This window comes from Daphnia pulex, chromosome 2 (genome assembly GCF_021134715.1).
Source record: "Daphnia pulex isolate KAP4 chromosome 2, ASM2113471v1".
Classification (NCBI taxonomy): Eukaryota; Metazoa; Arthropoda; class Branchiopoda; order Diplostraca; family Daphniidae; genus Daphnia; species Daphnia pulex.
The window spans coordinates 259569-277331 of NC_060018.1; the positions used below are offsets into that span (position 1 = coordinate 259569).

At 40.2% G+C, this 17763-nt stretch overlaps 3 protein-coding genes and 5 long non-coding RNA genes across 8 annotated transcripts; 5 read left to right on the plus strand and 3 right to left on the minus strand.

Annotated features, from left to right (window-relative positions):
* Positions 1 to 142: 142 nt before the first annotated feature.
* LOC124188722 lies at positions 143 to 721 on the minus strand. The gene is made up of 2 exons (XR_006872456.1): positions 633 to 721; positions 143 to 565 (listed from the first exon to the last, which is right to left on the minus strand). It is a non-coding gene; the product is annotated as an uncharacterized LOC124188722 (long non-coding RNA).
* LOC124188720 lies at positions 629 to 2123 on the plus strand. The gene is made up of 5 exons (XR_006872454.1): positions 629 to 729; positions 808 to 977; positions 1188 to 1349; positions 1685 to 1958; positions 2025 to 2123. It is a non-coding gene; the product is annotated as an uncharacterized LOC124188720 (long non-coding RNA).
* An 88-nt stretch (positions 2124 to 2211) lies between these two features.
* LOC124188721 lies at positions 2212 to 3166 on the plus strand. Its single transcript, XR_006872455.1, has 3 exons — positions 2212 to 2565; positions 2628 to 2718; positions 2781 to 3166. It is a non-coding gene; the product is annotated as an uncharacterized LOC124188721 (long non-coding RNA).
* A 417-nt stretch (positions 3167 to 3583) lies between these two features.
* Positions 3584 to 7587, plus strand: LOC124188715 (lamin Dm0-like). The gene is made up of 11 exons (XM_046581530.1): positions 3584 to 4127; positions 5034 to 5178; positions 5242 to 5424; positions 5482 to 5622; positions 5701 to 5927; positions 6015 to 6234; positions 6298 to 6415; positions 6504 to 6607; positions 6698 to 6736; positions 6898 to 6960; positions 7070 to 7587. The coding sequence occupies exons 1-10, from the start codon at positions 3760 to 3762 to the stop codon at positions 6934 to 6936; spliced, it is 1584 nt and encodes a 527-aa protein (XP_046437486.1). The 5' UTR covers positions 3584 to 3759; the 3' UTR covers positions 6937 to 6960; positions 7070 to 7587.
* Positions 7588 to 7734: 147 nt separating this feature from the next.
* On the plus strand, positions 7735 to 9447 carry LOC124188719 (apoptosis-inducing factor 1, mitochondrial-like). The gene is made up of 6 exons (XM_046581535.1): positions 7735 to 7995; positions 8178 to 8306; positions 8401 to 8436; positions 8504 to 8642; positions 8806 to 8988; positions 9095 to 9447. Exons 3-6 carry the CDS (start codon positions 8426 to 8428, stop codon positions 9125 to 9127), a joined length of 366 nt encoding a protein of 121 aa, XP_046437491.1. The 5' UTR covers positions 7735 to 7995; positions 8178 to 8306; positions 8401 to 8425; the 3' UTR covers positions 9128 to 9447.
* A 1239-nt stretch (positions 9448 to 10686) lies between these two features.
* LOC124188723 lies at positions 10687 to 12414 on the minus strand. Its single transcript, XR_006872457.1, has 5 exons — positions 12282 to 12414; positions 12001 to 12216; positions 11835 to 11938; positions 11547 to 11769; positions 10687 to 10732 (listed from the first exon to the last, which is right to left on the minus strand). It is a non-coding gene; the product is annotated as an uncharacterized LOC124188723 (long non-coding RNA).
* Positions 12415 to 12592: 178 nt separating this feature from the next.
* LOC124188724 lies at positions 12593 to 13522 on the plus strand. The gene is made up of 5 exons (XR_006872458.1): positions 12593 to 12794; positions 12855 to 12991; positions 13071 to 13178; positions 13251 to 13361; positions 13418 to 13522. It is a non-coding gene; the product is annotated as an uncharacterized LOC124188724 (long non-coding RNA).
* Positions 13523 to 15138: 1616 nt separating this feature from the next.
* On the minus strand, positions 15139 to 17117 carry LOC124188726 (apoptosis-inducing factor 1, mitochondrial-like). Its single transcript, XM_046581538.1, has 5 exons — positions 16960 to 17117; positions 16754 to 16892; positions 16408 to 16590; positions 15349 to 16301; positions 15139 to 15274 (listed from the first exon to the last, which is right to left on the minus strand). Exons 1-4 carry the CDS (start codon positions 16968 to 16970, stop codon positions 16269 to 16271), a joined length of 366 nt encoding a protein of 121 aa, XP_046437494.1. The 5' UTR covers positions 16971 to 17117; the 3' UTR covers positions 15139 to 15274; positions 15349 to 16268.
* Between the last annotated feature and the right edge of the window lie 646 nt (positions 17118 to 17763).

The window sequence follows — 17763 nt, forward strand, 5'->3', positions numbered from 1 at the left end:
AAATTTCTTTTAAGGTCGTAGTAGCAAATCAGAATGAATTGAGTCATTGAGTTATTTCCGTGAAAGGAGTTTTAGCTTTCTTTTTTCAGCGCTTTGCCTGCCTTTTGCTTTTATGTTGTTCGTTTGTTCTTGGATATTTTTGGCCCTTTCCACCATCTTGATTCCTGTTGTTTCCAGCATATATTCGCGTACCCATCTTCGTACTGTGACTTTCGGTTCTGGTCTTGCACTTGTCAAGCTGTTTTCCAATCCAAGTTCTCTTTTTACGTTCTGCTTCGGTTTTAGTCGCGAGGGAATTCATCGATTCGCTTTCTGTTTTCTTTGCTTTAAGCCAGCTTTAGCTGCGTCATTGGTATGTTGAGCTGCTTCTTGCAAGTTATAATAATTTGTAAATTTTTTTTTCAGCCATTGTTCCGGACCCCGGTTCCAACTCAAGTTTCAAATAACAGTAAAATTTCCAAAAAACAAATTGACATCGTCGGAAGTCATTTCAAAATGGCTGCCTCCATTACGTGAAGTGAAGGAAGAGTGTCACCAGTGTCACCTGCCTAATAAAGTGAGTGTGCTAGAGCCAGATATGAATATTTAATGTAAATTTTTGTGTGGTGAATTATACAGATAATATAGCCTACAATTTACACTCGGCAATTCCATCTGAACTGCTTTTTTCCAAAATGTCGTCTCTTGCTGCACGTACCGGCTGTGCGTTTCGTCCCATGTAACCCTAAGGTTACACATTTATTTATTTGATGACCTTGTTTCTGATAATAATAGAGTTTTTACTTTTCTATTAACGGCATGGTGAAGTCTGAGGTTCTTCATTGCAGTCCAATGTGCTGTGCAGTGTGATTTGTTGCAGCCAGCTGACGAAAGGTGTTCTTCTTGCAGGCTTGCTACCTGTACCATTTATGGCTTTCGTCACATGTAGAAGCACTTCCAAACAATTTAAAGTAATTAAATTGATCAACTTTTTTACAGTAAGGCTACACATTAAATTTGTTGAAAACTAGCTGTTTCCTTAACATCTGTCGACTTTACAGTTAAGACTGTTTAAAAAGCTTGCCAACTGTTGATTCCTTTGTAAAAGTAATTCTTAGATATTGCTTAGCTTTACTATGCTTCTGTTATTTTCTAATGTTACACATCACTTTGTTTTCTGATAGTAATTGAGTTTTTTCCCCAAGTAGGATTAACAGCCTCTTGAGGTCTGATCCTCTTTGTTGCAGTCCATTGTGTACGTGAATCTTGTGCAGCCAGCTAGTGAACGGTGTGGTGAGCTGTTGCATGCAGAGTGTGGTGCTGGTGTCGTTCGTTCACTTAACAATGAACCATTCAGTCGTTCGCTTATCGTAAGAAATCTGTCACTTGTCGTAGATGTGTAAAATTGTGTCGACTAGTTGGCAATTGGCAAAGTAGGTTAGCATTTAGTTCTTGCAGTCGAAGACAAGTGACATCTTATTTTGTGCTTCTATATAAGTGCTTTAGTGAAAAGTACTTCTAAAGAGTTTTAAACTTTTTTTGATGAAACATAACAGAAATTCCCTTGCTCTTTAAAAAAGTGAAGTGAAATCTTGATGATCTTTGATCACCTTCTTGATTTCTTTAATTTAGTGTACATTTCAAGTAAATCATTATTGGTGTTTTTTTTTACATTTCAAATTTTTATTGTTCTTTTACTTTATAGATTTCCATGGACAGTTTTATGTTTGAGCTGTTGATGGTGTTGCTGTATGAGGTACAGTGGTTTTGCAGTCCTTTTCCAGTTGACAGATGCGCTAGAGCTTGTGCAGACTTGCAGTTGAACATCATACTTTAATATGTCATTTGCCTATGTTGGTGTCCATGCAGTATATGCAGTGTTGTGCAAAATAGTCGATGTTGCCTGATGGCTGTCGGGCTTATTTTATCGGCAGCATTTTGTCGATATGTCGTGTCTTGCAACCTGTATCGCTGTTGAGGTAATGCTTAATGTACAGTCTCATTTAATTATTGAATTTAATTTATTATCTCCGTTTTCATTTCAGTTGATTCGTTTGCCGCCGTTCCTTAGACTTGATTCACCGGTGAAACTAAGAAGACGTTGCTGAAATTCAAGATTGATCAATAAATTATGTAGATAAATTGCAAGTGCATAATCTGGGCTCCCTTCTTCAGTGGCCCCGTTTCCCTAAATAACCACTAACCAACGCCCGCTGGTGGTCACTCACTCGCTGCGACAACCAGGAGGAAGGGAGATGTCTGGTCGAACGGGGACGTGCAAGGCGCATGATTCGATGAAATCTGTTGGAGGGTCATGATTCTAAGCCGGAAGCCTACTATGATGCATTGCTCTCTTAAAATCTTTTCCTCGGCTCTCTTCGCTCTTTTTCCGGTTTCTCTTAACCATGGCCGGGTAATCTCCCTGGTCGAGTCAGTCGGGCAGTGTCTTCCCTTGCTTGACTGGCTGCAGTTTGAACCGGACGGTCTGTTAAAATAAGAATTTAAATCTAGAAAAACGCCTCCTTTGAGTGGCCCGGACAATCCTGAATCCTTTAGGGTTGCCATTCCATCGAGGCTTAAACGAGGGTACGTAATTACATGTTAGTCAAATTGATAAAGCTACAAATTCAATTGTTTGTATTACCCAGATGACTAGGTGTTGCCCATTGAGGGGTTTTGGTGACAAGGAGTCACTAAACGAAACGCTAAACCAAATGAAAACAAAAAATATTAAAAAAGGTAATGCTAGATACGACATGAAGCTTTTGCTTTCGCAGAAAATAATGTGAATTTGTTTGCAGCCAACGATCCTTTATATATCCAAGCCGAGTCCTTTCCGTCTACATTCGGTGTGAAGAGCAAAACCCAAATTTCAACACATTTAACTGCTTAGCAACGAAAACAAAGCGAGTGTCAAAACATTGTTTTACTTGCATACTTTATTGTGGCAGAAACGCGTTCGTCATGTAACAGGGTGGATTTTTTCCCCTTTTGTTCATGCAGCATCAAACGACACGCGATAGGTTCCGGCGGTCATCATTTCATCAACTATTCAAGATGGTAGACCTGTCAATGTAAAAGACAGGGTAAAGGTAGCTCCTGTAAATGTTATTCATTTATGTTAAATAGCTGCCAGTAGGATCTCATTGTTGATTTGCGGTTACAAAATCCATAGCCCTAGAGTTCAGGTATTGTCAATCAATCATTTGATTTGCGTTTTAGATACTCCTAAATCAGTTGTGGAAATACCATTCCCCCCGCTTCTCCTGGATGGTTACTTAGGATCATTTAACTTCATTTATGAGTTATGCGTTGTGAACATAGCTGACGACGACGAACTTTCAGATGGCATTTCGTATGCAATGCCATCTGGTATTTCATTAATTATTTCGTCTAGAACACAATTTGTATAATTATAAAATGCTCGTTTGCAATTTTTGAATTGCGTGAATCACGACTCTGACTTCATTTCAATATAAAAAAAAGAGTAAAAACGAAGGAATGTAAACGGGTGTGAACTGTGTAGGGGGAATGGAAGCGGCGTTGGGCCGGTTGGGGTGGGGTAATATAAACAGAGAAACAGTGAATCTGGCAATGTTGTCGGACGCCATTTTTTTCTCCATATGCGCCTCCTACAGTTTCATACCCCGCTTGCTTTTTAACTTGTAAGGGTGTGTCGGTTTGAAACCCTAGAATTTTTTGAATATTTGTTTCTCTAATCTGTACTTTGCACTGACAAGCACTCGTTTGAATTTAACAAGACTTTACTGGAATTTCAAAATGTCTACAAGAAGTGAAAGAACACCGGAATCTAGCTCGCAAGCATCCAGCTCGGCTTCCCAATCACGAAGCTCACCTCTCAGCCCAACACGTTTAACGCGCCTTCAAGAGAAAGTCGAACTGCAAAACTTGAACGATCGTCTTGCCAACTACATCGACCGAGTTCGCCAATTAGAGTCTGAAAACAACCGATTGACTCTTCAGATCACCACCACACAAGACTCTAGGGAGGTGACTTCTGTGAGAGGTTTATACGAAAAAGAACTTTCAGACACACGTCGACTTATTGATAAAACAGCGAACGAAAAGGCAAGATTTCAGCTTGAAGCACGACGGGCAACAGCTGAGCTGGGAGAATTGACTCCAAAGTAAGTAAAGTTTTATGAGTTGCTCTCGATTTTACATTGGAATGTGTTTCTTGTTAGATTATAGACGACATGAATTGTTTAACATGGGACATTATCTTTATTGGTATCTCAAGTGATATTTGACATTGGATTTGATAAGTTTTTATCAAAAATGGATTTCAGCTTTTTGTATTTGCACTTGAAACTGCATTTCACTGTGCAAGGGGAATGGTATTGTTTTGTTTTGATGATCAGCTCTAGCGATTTGTAAACAGCTTTTTGAGTGGGTTGGTTTATGTAGTTATAGGTTTGCACCCTTATAACACATCAACTCTTTTTCCAGGCTTGGGAAAACCTAGGCGTTTAACGCGTTCTCTACTTTTAGCCCCCAAGGCAGAGAAGACCGGAAAGTATTCCCATAGACTTCACTCTGTAGGGTTTGATAATAAGCATAGAGAAGAGAAATGGTTGTGTTGGTTTGCTGGATTTTCTTTCCCGCGTTGTGCAGTTTAACTTCACGTTGTAAAGTGGAGGGAAATTCGGTTAATTTCACATTTTCTCTGTGTTTCTCTTCTTACAAGATCGTTTATTCTGTTGGGATGTCATTATTTACCTAACTTTGTGAAAGACGAGACCCGTTTACATAGGGAACGGTCACTAATCCTCAGGCAATTACAGTGTTTGGTAGAAAGCTTTTGGTGGCGTCACTTGTGTTAACTTTTGAATAGACCGGGGGGGGGGGGCGTGCTTGTTCTTCTTTGAGAGGGTGAACTCACCGAGGGAGAGCCTTTCCGCTGGGGTCTTGTTTCGCCACTCCCTTGTCCGTTAAGAAACGTGTACTTTTTGCGTTTTTTAAATTTGGGTTCTCATAAAATGTGTCAAATTTTATTTTAATGGATGCTTATTAAATTTTTGTTTTTTGAATAGATTCAATAAAGCAATAAATGAGAGGGACAAGTTGGCAAAGCAAGTGTCGGAATTACATCTGGCACTTGAGTCAGAATTGCTGGCCCGCGCCGATTTGGAAAATCGGAACATGACTCTCAAAGAAGAGCTGTCGTTTAAACAACAGGTTATTCATCTAAAGTTGATTTTTTAAACTCTGTTCCTCATTTCCGTGTTTTATTTCCAACAGATGTACGAGCGAGAAATGACCGAAGTAAGATCCAACAAGCAAGTTGAAATCAGCGAGATTGACGGACGCCTTCAAGAACAAAACCAGGCCCGTCTGCAGTCCACATTGCAAGAACTGCGTGATCAATACGAATCCCAGATTCAACAAAGCCGAGATGAAGTCGAAGTCCTATATCAGAATAAGGTTTGTCTAGATTAATTATCTTCACAGCTTCAATTATACACTGACTTGCTATCACAGGTTGAAGATTTGGAAGACCAGGTCAAAAAGCAACGAGGTGCAGCTGGCGCTCATTACGAAGAACTCATTCAAGCTCGTAATCGTCTGAAGGACGCCAACCTTAAACTGTCTGACATGGAGTTGGCTAATTCTCACATGAAGGTATGTAGCAAACGCGCAATGGCTGGAATTAATTAACTCCAAATGTTATGCATAGTCACATTTTTCTTGTCTTGCCAGGACCGCATTGCTGAGATGGAACGAAACATGGAAACCGAACGCCAAACGCACGCAACAGCTATGCAGGATGCTTCAGCTAACTCTTCCATGTGTCAGGGAGAAATCACCCGCCTTCGCGAACAAATGGCCATTCAGTTGCAAGAATACCAGGATTTGATGGATATTCGTACGGCACTCGACATGGAGATTTCCGCTTACCGTAAGCTCCTTGAAGGCGAAGAAACCCGGTAGGTTGATTATACCACAAGACCATGGAAACGCTTATTTAATAGATTGATGTACTCATGACCCAACTTGCGTTATTTTCTAAACAGATTGAAATTGACGCCAACGGCGGGTGCCTCCACCTCACAGAGCACTCGCTCTGGAACTCCGTCCTGCCGCACGCCGACAAGCAAGCGGACCATGCTCGAAGAATCCTCCACTTTCACTTTGGCCGATTTTATCATCTCTTCAAGCGCAAAGGGAGAAGTGCAAATCGAGGAAGTCGATTCTGAGGGCAAATTCATCCGCCTGGTCAATAAAAGCGAAAAGGTATCAACGTTTTCTCTCAAGCACTTTGTAATTTAACCTGTAATTTGTCTTTTCAATTTGCAGGAGGTATCGTTGGGTGGATGGCAGTTAGTGCACAAGGCCCAGGATCTCGAGACCATTTACAAATTTCATCGTTTATTGGAAGTGGCTCCCGGAGGCACAGTGTCCGTTTGGTCGGCAGGTATGCAGCTGTTATGTCAGCATTCGTTTGGCACGAAACGTGCGAAATCGAGGCGTTGTTTTGTTAACAGTTTTTTTTTTCTGTTTAGACAGCGGAACAGCTCACAAGCCGCCTTCCACACTGGTGATGATGGGGCTGCAATGGTTTGTGGCCAGAGAAATGGTGACGCAATTGCTCGACAACAGCGGAAAGGTAAGCTGTTGTCCGAAGTTGTGTGTGCCCTCCCATATTTATCTCATTATTCGTTGAAATACATTTTGAGTTGTTTTTCGCCCCACGTAGGAAATGGCTCAGTGGGAGAGCAAACCAGCGCATACGCAGGTAAAAAAAGAAAGAAACGAGATTTTTTCGTATTTTTCTTCTTCACATGTTTATGAGTTGCTGCCGACTAGTCGAACACGGAGGGGAAAATCTTATCTAACTCATCGTTTGTCTTATTTTTTCTTTTCTTTTTGGCTTCTTTGTCTCTGCCAACTGAACAGGGGGACCCTCCTGGAGAAGCTCTCTGTGTTGTACTGTAATCATCTCATGAGTACTTCATCAAGGTAAGAAAAGAAAACCACAACACGAGAAATTCTGTTGGAAATTTCCTTTGTTGGTCATCTGCAATGATGCTGATCGGTTTTCTTTTTTTTTTCTCCCTCTCTTTGCCAGATGTGTTCACCGAAGCTTTTTCAAGTGTCTTACGATTGGGTCAACGAGTTCTATGATTGGAGAGAGAGAAAAAGAGAGATGAATGTGTGCGTTCAAATATTTCTGACGCAAGCCGCCTGCCATTTATTAAATTCGTTCCACGAGAGAGAAAAATCTAAACACAAAACAAAATTGTCCGGTTCGTGTCGAGGTGAATTCGTGCGTCTGGAATCAATTCTCACGAGTTGCGCGTACACACTAGTTTTGACTAGATTTTTGCTTGTTAAATGCAGAGGAACGGCCCATATAGAAAGTAAAACAAAAAAAAAGCAATTCCAATTTTTTTACATCATCATCATTTTTGGAGTTCATTTAAAGTAACCGAAATTTCTTTTGATGTTTTGCCATCCCCCCCCCCCTTTCTCCCAGCACTCATCTCTTCAAATATTATTTTTCTGTTTTCTTCTTTCTCGGCTGCCGCCTTCATCTTCATTAATGTGTTGAATACACACCAACCAAATTCTTTTTTTTAAAAAGGGGATGATGTATGCATTTGTTTCGCTTTTTTTTCTCCCTCCCTCAGCCTTTTTTAACGCGTGGAAGCCAATACTATGTATCATCATAGTATTTGTTGCCTTTCTCCTATTTCCTTATGAACTTCGTTTCAAATAGTGGAACGGCAAAGAGCGAGGGTGAGCTCGTTATTAATGTAATTTTGTGAAATATGTACTAATGACATGTTTTTCTTCCTAGTTTCTTTTTCGAACAATTTGATTTCTATTGCAATCTAGTTAAATTGAACGATAAAGATTGCGGTGGCGTTGCAGTCGTACGTTGGCACTGCGTCGTTAAACTTGACATTGTCGGTCAGAAAGCCGAATTTCATGATGGCCGTACCAGGGCCGTACCATCACCTACGACAAGTCGACAAGTGCCTATTACCACAGGTAAACATTTTAATGTTCAACGAAATTCGTCTTTAAAAGTCTCAATGATAACACTTTTATCGAATGTTGAACAGCTTTGATAATCTTCCTGCTAGATAGTATCTGAGAGCCTATTTAAACTGCTAGCGATTTATTTCTGTGGTTACGAATCACTTAAAAAATGTCCTTCATTTTCTTGCTAGGTGGTAAACGAAAATCTTTGCCTATCCTTGAGCGGTGCCCCTAAAGATGTCCACGAGCAAGTGACGCTGTTCCGCAACCTCGATGGCCCAGTCCTCCCTAACTATTTAAGCCAATGGACTTTCGAGAAGGTGAAAGCGGAAGACGTTAATGTGGTGCCCAAAGCTTTTGTTGAGGGTGTAAGTTTGGAAGACTACTAATATTATTGATTATTATTTAATTAAGGTCAAAGCGACATTGACCTTAAACGATGGTCAAAAGGTAATCAGTTATTTCAAATACATGTCTTGGCGATGTTTATTAAAATCTAAATATTATTCCATCTTAGTAAAACAGACCATATTGTCGCTGCTGTCGGTTTGAACACAAACACGGAATTGGCTGTCGCTTCTGATTTGGAAATAGATTCCAATTTTGGTGGTTATCGAGTCAATGCTGAGCTTGAAGCACGACCACACGTCCGGTTGGTAAGAATCCTTGAACATTTTTCATTTCATATTAATTGTAATACTCGTGATTAAAACTTAACCAACATTGACTGCTCTGATGTTGTTGTTAGGTAGTTGTTAGATATAAAGTTCTTGTTAAATTAGATTCTAATTATTGGTTTTGGACTTTTATTTTTATTAGGCTGGAGATGCTGCCTTCTTTTGTGATAGCAAATTGGGTCGTCATCGTATGAAACATCACCACCATGCTGTTGTATCGGGGCAATTGGCTGGAGAGAAGAATATTGGCAACGAAACATGGATGAACAACTGCAGTGCACTGTCACCAAGTGCATTCTTCGTCGTATTATTAGTACGCAATCAGGTAAATATTCTGTTTCATGGAGTTTGTATCAATTATTTGTTTTTATCTGTTAATGTACCAAATTGAATATTAATGTTCAAATCATTTACCGCCTATTTGATTGTAGTGTCGTGCTGTTGCCGTTTGTCGTATCGTTTAAGGTTGGGTCGATCACTGGTGTACCCATGTCTCCTGGGTATGGCGGATACCAAAGCACCACGCCGCCGCCTTGCTACACAACGACAACATTCGCACCAACCGGTTACTACACTGAGGGCCACAATTACTACACCACCAAGGCTCCAGAGTATTACACCGCAGCTAATGCTGCCCAGAGCTAAATCACCAAAGATCCTGAGTACTACACCGAGGCTCCCAAATACTACACCACCAAGTCACCGGAGTACTACACGTATGTTGCCCCAGCTTATACACCGAGGCTCCCAAGTATTACTCAGTTCCTAGCTACTACACCGGGGCTCCAACTAATTACACCACCAAAGCGGCTGAACACTACACCGATCCGCCCAAGTACTACACCACCAAGGCTCCAGAGTATTACACCACAACTTATGCTTCCCCGAGCCACTACACCGAAGCCCCGAAGTATTTCTCTGCCCCAAGCTACACAACTACAACTGAGGCGGCCAAGTATTACGCAGCCCCGACTTACTACACAGCGGCTGCTCCTTCGTACTACGTTGAACCGGAATACTACACCGAGGCTCCAGTTTACTACACCACAACCCACGCTACATCTAGCTACTACACCGAGGCCCCTAAGTACTACGCTACCAAGGCACCTGAGTATTATACCACTACTTACGCTGCTCCGACCAGCTACACCGAAGCTCCGAACTATTGACTCTATCCCGAGTTACTACACCACTAAGGCACCTGAATATTACACCACACCCTACGCTTCTCCAACTTACTACAGGGACGTTTCTTAATACTATAGTCGAATTTTAATCATGTTCAGATTTGTCGGTTCCTATTTCGCATGTTGGAGGTGACCTATTGCTCTAGTCGCTCTGCATTCCGACGTATTCTAGTGTTTGGACAAACTTCATTTACAGGGCAAGTTACGAAAGAGACATACTGTGGTGTTTACTAAAAAATTTTGATATTAACAGCTCTGTTTTTAACTTTAGTTGGCGTAACATAGGAGTTGCAGATAGTGTATGGTTTCTCAAAGAAGTTTATTTGAAGGGTCTGGAGTTGATCAGTCACTTGCCTTTAACTTATGTAAAACTTCAAAGTTAAAAAATATACAAGTCGTGAACTAAACAATTTTTTATTATAAGTTATGAGACACAGTAAACAAAAATATTAAAAGGAATTGCTTTATTGTCCCACCTCCACCCACAATTCCACCACATTTTACATTCACATACATACATACATACACTTAAGTTAACCCGTTGGCTGCCACGCCATACAACCCGTAGGTTGTACTCTACTGCTCTACGCGCCACGTCTGAAGGATCCGTGACCAAAGTGGGACTTGCCATTGCTGACAAGTCCGGGCTGACACGGTGACAGGAGAATCCATCACCGCATCGACAAGGGGGAACTTGGTGCATTGCCAAACAGGCGCCTTTTGGCGCGGCCCATGCTAAGGAGCGGGGAGAACAAAGGCGTGGCATACAACGGGTTAACTAACACAAACATATTACTAACAACAAATGATGATCCGCGCTGACACTTTGGAGATACCGGCGACGTTATGGTGTCCATCTTCTCGAAATTTCCTCTGCATTACCTGAATAAAGAGAAATTCAATTCTTAATTACTGACAGGCCAATAAAAGTTACATAATACAGAAAGAAACAATAATCAGGTTTTTTAGCTCAAAGATTTAAATATGCAATTTTTTAAAGTTTAAATCAAGCTTGCAATGTTGAGAACTGTTAACAGAACAAAGCTCACTTGCTAGTCTTTTTAAAAAAATTCCGGAAGTATACCGGAAGTAACCACAGCGCCTCAACCATTGAGCTGTCGTCAAAATAAACCACATATTCGTGATCCCCATGAAATTTGGGGTCGATTAGGTGGGATTTAAACGAAATCCAAAATTTGGCCAAAATCGAGAATTTTCCTGAACTATAGTTCAGGAAAATTTTCGAAACCGGAAGTACGAATACGTAAAAAATAAAACATGAACTTTACCACAAATTTGACGAGGATCACGAATATGTGGTTCTTTCGTACGTCAGATGAATATTTACTAAACTACAGACTGAAATGAGTAAACCGGAAGTAGAAATAAAAAATCAAATATCGAAAACCTAACAAATGAGCTTTGTTGGGGGAATGGTTATCGGTAGTTATCACTAAATTCTTCAACAAAATAACTGCCAATAAATGTTTAAAAAGATGTCAGAGTAATGAAACTGACTGTTTTGACAGCTGCACATTTTCAAAAAGCCATCTAGCGTTAGAAATAACAAACGTCCAAGTAAAACTTTGTTTGCGCGCAAAAAGGGCCTGATTTTGGAATTATTACACAGACACAGAGTTTAACGCAACTAGACTATTGGTAGATAACCTAAGAAAATAAGTCAATTGTCCGGTACCTGGCCATAATCCCGAGGTAAGTAACTGCAAGTGTGTAACAGCAAAGGGTAGCGACCACGGAAGTGTTCCAACTCGTCGGTGAAATAAGACAAGTTGTAGCAGCAAAAGCAGTGAAGCTAGATGAGTGTACGTCGGGAAGATGAGGATGGAGCAAAACTTGCTGGAAGTCTCTCTTCCGTCATGGACAAAGGTACGCATTGGCTTAAGGATCTATTACGTGCTCTGTAAAAAAAAAATTTATTGCATTAATGAAAATATAACAGTTAATAAAGCATTTCAATCTTTACCTTAAGTAACAAGCTCACTGAAAGTTTCATGATAAAAAACCGTAAAAATGGAAATCACAGCAACCAACAGCCTTACTCCTCAGGTTTAGGTAAATTTCCTGATGCTAAAGAAAGTGTCATTATGAAGTATTGCAGTAGCGTGGTGATAGGTTATATTGATGCTTACCTTTATCATATGGGTGAATGGTGATGAATTTAGTAAGGCATTTGACGTGGTGGGGTTGGTAGCAGTAATGGGGAAATACCTCGTCTCCGCACATTTGTATTCCACGATATTTGAGCTTCACATATGAGTTTTAGGTTTTTGACAACATGATGGGTCTATTTGAGGGAAAGTGACTGAGCGCTAAGTCAACTTTTGGGAATGACTGACAGTATGCATCTAAAATTTGAAGAAAAAAGTTGGTACAGTATAAAAATAAGGAAATCAGGTCAAGATAAACCTACACAAGTTACGAAGTTCAATTTGATATAAGAAATCACAGGAATATAATCACAGGAAGTATTAATCAGCTACAATTTGTTTCGCACTTTTCGCCTCGTTTTACGTTATAAAAACAACAAGGGCAACACTAGCGACATCTGGTAATGAGTTTTGAAATTTGAATCCTAATTTGGTTAATATTATTAAAAATACGTAATTACCCGACAATAGAACCCCACTGACAATAGAACCCCAATATTTTATATTTTTAAAAATACTCGACAATAGAACTCCAGTGCTCGACATAGAACTCCACTACGCGACAATAGAACTCCGATAATTTGATCATTTCAGCTGTGACTGCGCAACCAACTTAGGATTCAAAACTCATTACCAGATGTCACTAGGGTCGCCATTGTTGTTTTTACAATGTTAAATGAGGCGAAAAGGGCGAAACAAATTGTAGCTGATTAATACTTTCTGTGATTATATTCCTGTGATTTCTTATACCAAATTGAACTTCGTAACTTGTTTAGGTTTATCTTGACATAGTTTCCTTATTTTTATACTGTACCAACTTATTTCTTCAAATTTAGATGCATACTGTCAGTCATTCGAAATTGTTGACTTAGCGCTCAGTCACTTTCCATCCAATAGACCAATCATGCTGTCAAAAGCCTAAAACTAATGTTTGAAGCTCACACATAGTAGAATACAAATCTGCCGAGTTAAGGTATTTCCCCATTACTACTACCAGACCATTACAATTCAGATTTTCGTGTAACATAGGTATCCTTGCACATGAATCATAGGATCTTTTCTGAATCTTGCAATTTTGGTGGCACACCCTGCAATAGCATGTTTGTTGTTATGGATGTTAAATTTACTTCGGTTTAGAAGGCAACCCAGCTAAGAGATAGGTACAGTTTTATTTCTCTTAGGTAAATTTGTAAATAATGTAGAGAATTTCCTTGTCCCATTCCCACTTACAGTTCAGAGACATGAAGCGTGTGAAGTGAATAACCTGCCATATTTATGTACATGTACCAGATTTGCTTGATGAAAGTCAAATGCTTTATTAAGTTTATCACCCATATGATAAGGTAAGCATCAAAACCACCTATCACGCTACTGCAATACTTCATGACACTTTCTTTAGCATCAGGAAATTTTTCTCAACATGTGGAGTAATGCTGTTGGTTGCTGTGAATTCCATTTTTACGGTTTTTTCATCATGAGCATTTCCGTGTGCTTCTTAGAAAAGGTAAAGATTGATATGCTTTATTCATTGTTATATTTTCATTTATGCAAAACATTTGTTTTTACAGAGCACGCAGTTTCTGTATGGAATCGACGAATCGTGTGGTCCTGTCACGGAGATTCTTGTGCCAATGCTGACCTTTGTCCATGACGGAAGAAGGACTTCCAACAACAATCTTCTCCATCTTCATCTTCCCGACGTACACTCATCTAGCTTCACTGCTTTTGCTGCTACAACTTGTCTTACTTCACCGACGAGTTGGAACACTTCCGTGGTCGCTACCCTTTGCTGTTACACACCTGCAGTTACTTACCTCGGGATTATGGCCAGGTACCGGACAATTGACTTATTTTCTTAGGTTATCTACCAATAGTCTAGTTGCGTTAAAATCTGTGTCTGTGTAATAATTCCAAAATCAGGCCCTTTTTGCGCGCAAACAAAGTTTTACTTGGACGTTTGTTATTTCTAACGCTAGATGGCTTTTTGAAAATGTGCAGCTGTCAAAACAGTCAGTTTCATTACTCTGACATCTTTTTAAACATTTATTGGCAGTTATTTTGTTGAAGAATTTAGTGATAACTACCGATAACCATTCCCCCAACAAAGCTCATTTGTTAGGTTTTCGATATTTGATTTTTTATTTCTACTTCCGGTTTACTCATTTCAGTCTGTAGTTTAGTAAATATTCATCTGACGTACGAAAGAACCACATATTCGTGATCCTCGTCAAATTTGTGGTAAAGTTCATGTTTTATTTTTTACGTATTCGTACTTCCGGTTTCGAAAATTTTCCTGAACTATAGTTCAGGAAAATTCTCGATTTTGGCCAAATTTTGGATTTCGTTTAAATCCCACCTAATCGACCCCAAATTTCATGGGGATCACGAATATGTGGTTTATTTTGACGACAGCTCAATGGTTGAGGCGCTGTGGTTACTTCCGGTATACTTCCGGAATTTTTTTAAAAAGACTAGCAAGTGAGCTTTGTTCTGTTAACAGTTCTCAACATTGCAAGCTTGATTTAAACTTTAAAAAATTGCATATTTAAATCTTTGAGCTAAAAAACCTGATTATTGTTTCTTTCTGTATTATGTAACTTTTATTGGCCTGTCAGTAATTAAGAATTGAATTTCTCTTTATTCAGGTAATGCAGAGGAAATTTCGAGAAGATGGACACCATAACGTCGCCGGTATCTCCAAAGTGTCAGCGCGGATCATCATTTGTTGTTAGTAATATGTTTGTGTTAGTTAACCCGTTGTATGCCACGCCTTTGTTCTCCCCGCTCCTTAGCATGGGCCGCGCCAAAAGGCGCCTGTTTGGCAATGCACCAAGTTCCCCCTTGTCGATGCGGTGATGGATTCTCCTGTCACCGTGTCAGCCCGGACTTGTCAGCAATGGCAAGTCCCACTTTGGTCACGGATCCTTCAGACGTGGCGCGTAGAGCAGTAGAGTACAACCTACGGGTTGTATGGCGTGGCAGCCAACGGGTTAACTTAAGTGTATGTATGTATGTATGTGAATGTAAAATGTGGTGGAATTGTGGGTGGAGGTGGGACAATAAAGCAATTCCTTTTAATATTTTTGTTTACTGTGTCTCATAACTTATAATAAAAAATTGTTTAGTTCACGACTTGTATATTTTTTAACTTTGAAGTTTTACATAAGTTAAAGGCAAGTGACTGATCAACTCCAGACCCTTCAAATAAACTTCTTTGAGAAACCATACACTATCTGCAACTCCTATGTTACGCCAACTAAAGTTAAAAACAGAGCTGTTAATATCAAAATTTTTTAGTAAACACCACAGTATGTCTCTTTCGTAACTTGCCCTGTAAATGAAGTTTGTCCAAACACTAGAATACGTCGGAATGCAGAGCGACTAGAGCAATAGGTCACCTCCAACATGCGAAATAGGAACCGACAAATCTGAACATGATTAAAATTCGACTATAGTATTAAGAAACGTCCCTGTAGTAAGTTGGAGAAGCGTAGGGTGTGGTGTAATATTCAGGTGCCTTAGTGGTGTAGTAACTCGGGATAGAGTCAATAGTTCGGAGCTTCGGTGTAGCTGGTCGGAGCAGCGTAAGTAGTGGTATAATACTCAGGTGCCTTGGTAGCGTAGTACTTAGGGGCCTCGGTGTAGTAGCTAGATGTAGCGTGGGTTGTGGTGTAGTAAACTGGAGCCTCGGTGTAGTATTCCGGTTCAACGTAGTACGAAGGAGCAGCCGCTGTGTAGTAAGTCGGGGCTGCGTAATACTTGGCCGCCTCAGTTGTAGTTGTGTAGCTTGGGGCAGAGAAATACTTCGGGGCTTCGGTGTAGTGGCTCGGGGAAGCATAAGTTGTGGTGTAATACTCTGGAGCCTTGGTGGTGTAGTACTTGGGCGGATCGGTGTAGTGTTCAGCCGCTTTGGTGGTGTAATTAGTTGGAGCCCCGGTGTAGTAGCTAGGAACTGAGTAATACTTGGGAGCCTCGGTGTATAAGCTGGGGCAACATACGTGTAGTACTCCGGTGACTTGGTGGTGTAGTATTTGGGAGCCTCGGTGTAGTACTCAGGATCTTTGGTGATTTAGCTCTGGGCAGCATTAGCTGCGGTGTAATACTCTGGAGCCTTGGTGGTGTAGTAATTGTGGCCCTCAGTGTAGTAACCGGTTGGTGCGAATGTTGTCGTTGTGTAGCAAGGCGGCGGCGTGGTGCTTTGGTATCCGCCATACCCAGGAGACATGGGTACACCAGTGATCGACCCAACCTTAAACGATACGACAAACGGCAACAGCACGACACTACAATCAAATAGGCGGTAAATGATTTGAACATTAATATTCAATTTGGTACATTAACAGATAAAAACAAATAATTGATACAAACTCCATGAAACAGAATATTTACCTGATTGCGTACTAATAATACGACGAAGAATGCACTTGGTGACAGTGCACTGCAGTTGTTCATCCATGTTTCGTTGCCAATATTCTTCTCTCCAGCCAATTGCCCCGATACAACAGCATGGTGGTGATGTTTCATACGATGACGACCCAATTTGCTATCACAAAAGAAGGCAGCATCTCCAGCCTAATAAAAATAAAAGTCCAAAACCAATAATTAGAATCTAATTTAACAAGAACTTTATATCTAACAACTACCTAACAACAACATCAGAGCAGTCAATGTTGGTTAAGTTTTAATCACGAGTATTACAATTAATATGAAATGAAAAATGTTCAAGGATTCTTACCAACCGGACGTGTGGTCGTGCTTCAAGCTCAGCATTGACTCGATAACCACCAAAATTGGAATCTATTTCCAAATCAGAAGCGACAGCCAATTCCGTGTTTGTGTTCAAACCGACAGCAGCGACAATATGGTCTGTTTTACTAAGATGGAATAATATTTAGATTTTAATAAACATCGCCAAGACATGTATTTGAAATAACTGATTACCTTTTGACCATCGTTTAAGGTCAATGTCACATTGACCGCGACAACACAGACTGGTTTCAATCGCCTTTTCTCTCTCCTTTTATACGATTTTTTTCTCACCCTCACCTCCTTAGCCTTGCGGCTATTGGACCTTTTTGATAATGAAGCAACACGTGTCGTTCTCACCCAACCTCTACACCACTGCATGACACGTTTTACGTAATGATCTCCGTGACCTTCGAGCGTCAAGGCCATAGAAAATGGCCTTTTTCTTTCTGCAGGTTGACGTTGCTGGGGATGGGTCTACAATTAACCAATATGACCATGGAAATCTACAAACCGAAAGAACAATAACATTTGAATTGTAAAAAGATAGAAATAATGATTTACTTGAAATGTACACTAAACTAAAGAAAAAGAAATCAAGAAGATGATCAAAGATCATCAGGATTTCACTTCACCTTTTAAAAAAGCAAGGGAATATCTGTTATGTTTCATCAACAAAAGTTTACAACTCTTTACAAGTACTTTCCTACAACTTCCTTACAAAAGCACTTATTTAGAAGTACAAAATAAGATGTCACTTGTCTTCGACATCAAGAACGAAATGCTAACCTACTTTGCCACCTAGTCGACACAATTTTACACACCTACGAAAAGTGACAGATTTCTTACGATAAACGAACGACTGAACGGTCCATAGTTAAATGAACGAACGACACCAGCACCACAGTCTGCATGCAACAGCTCACCACACCGTTCACTAGCTGGCTGTACAAAATGCATGTACATGTACTCGGTCTGCAATAAAGAGGATGAGACCTC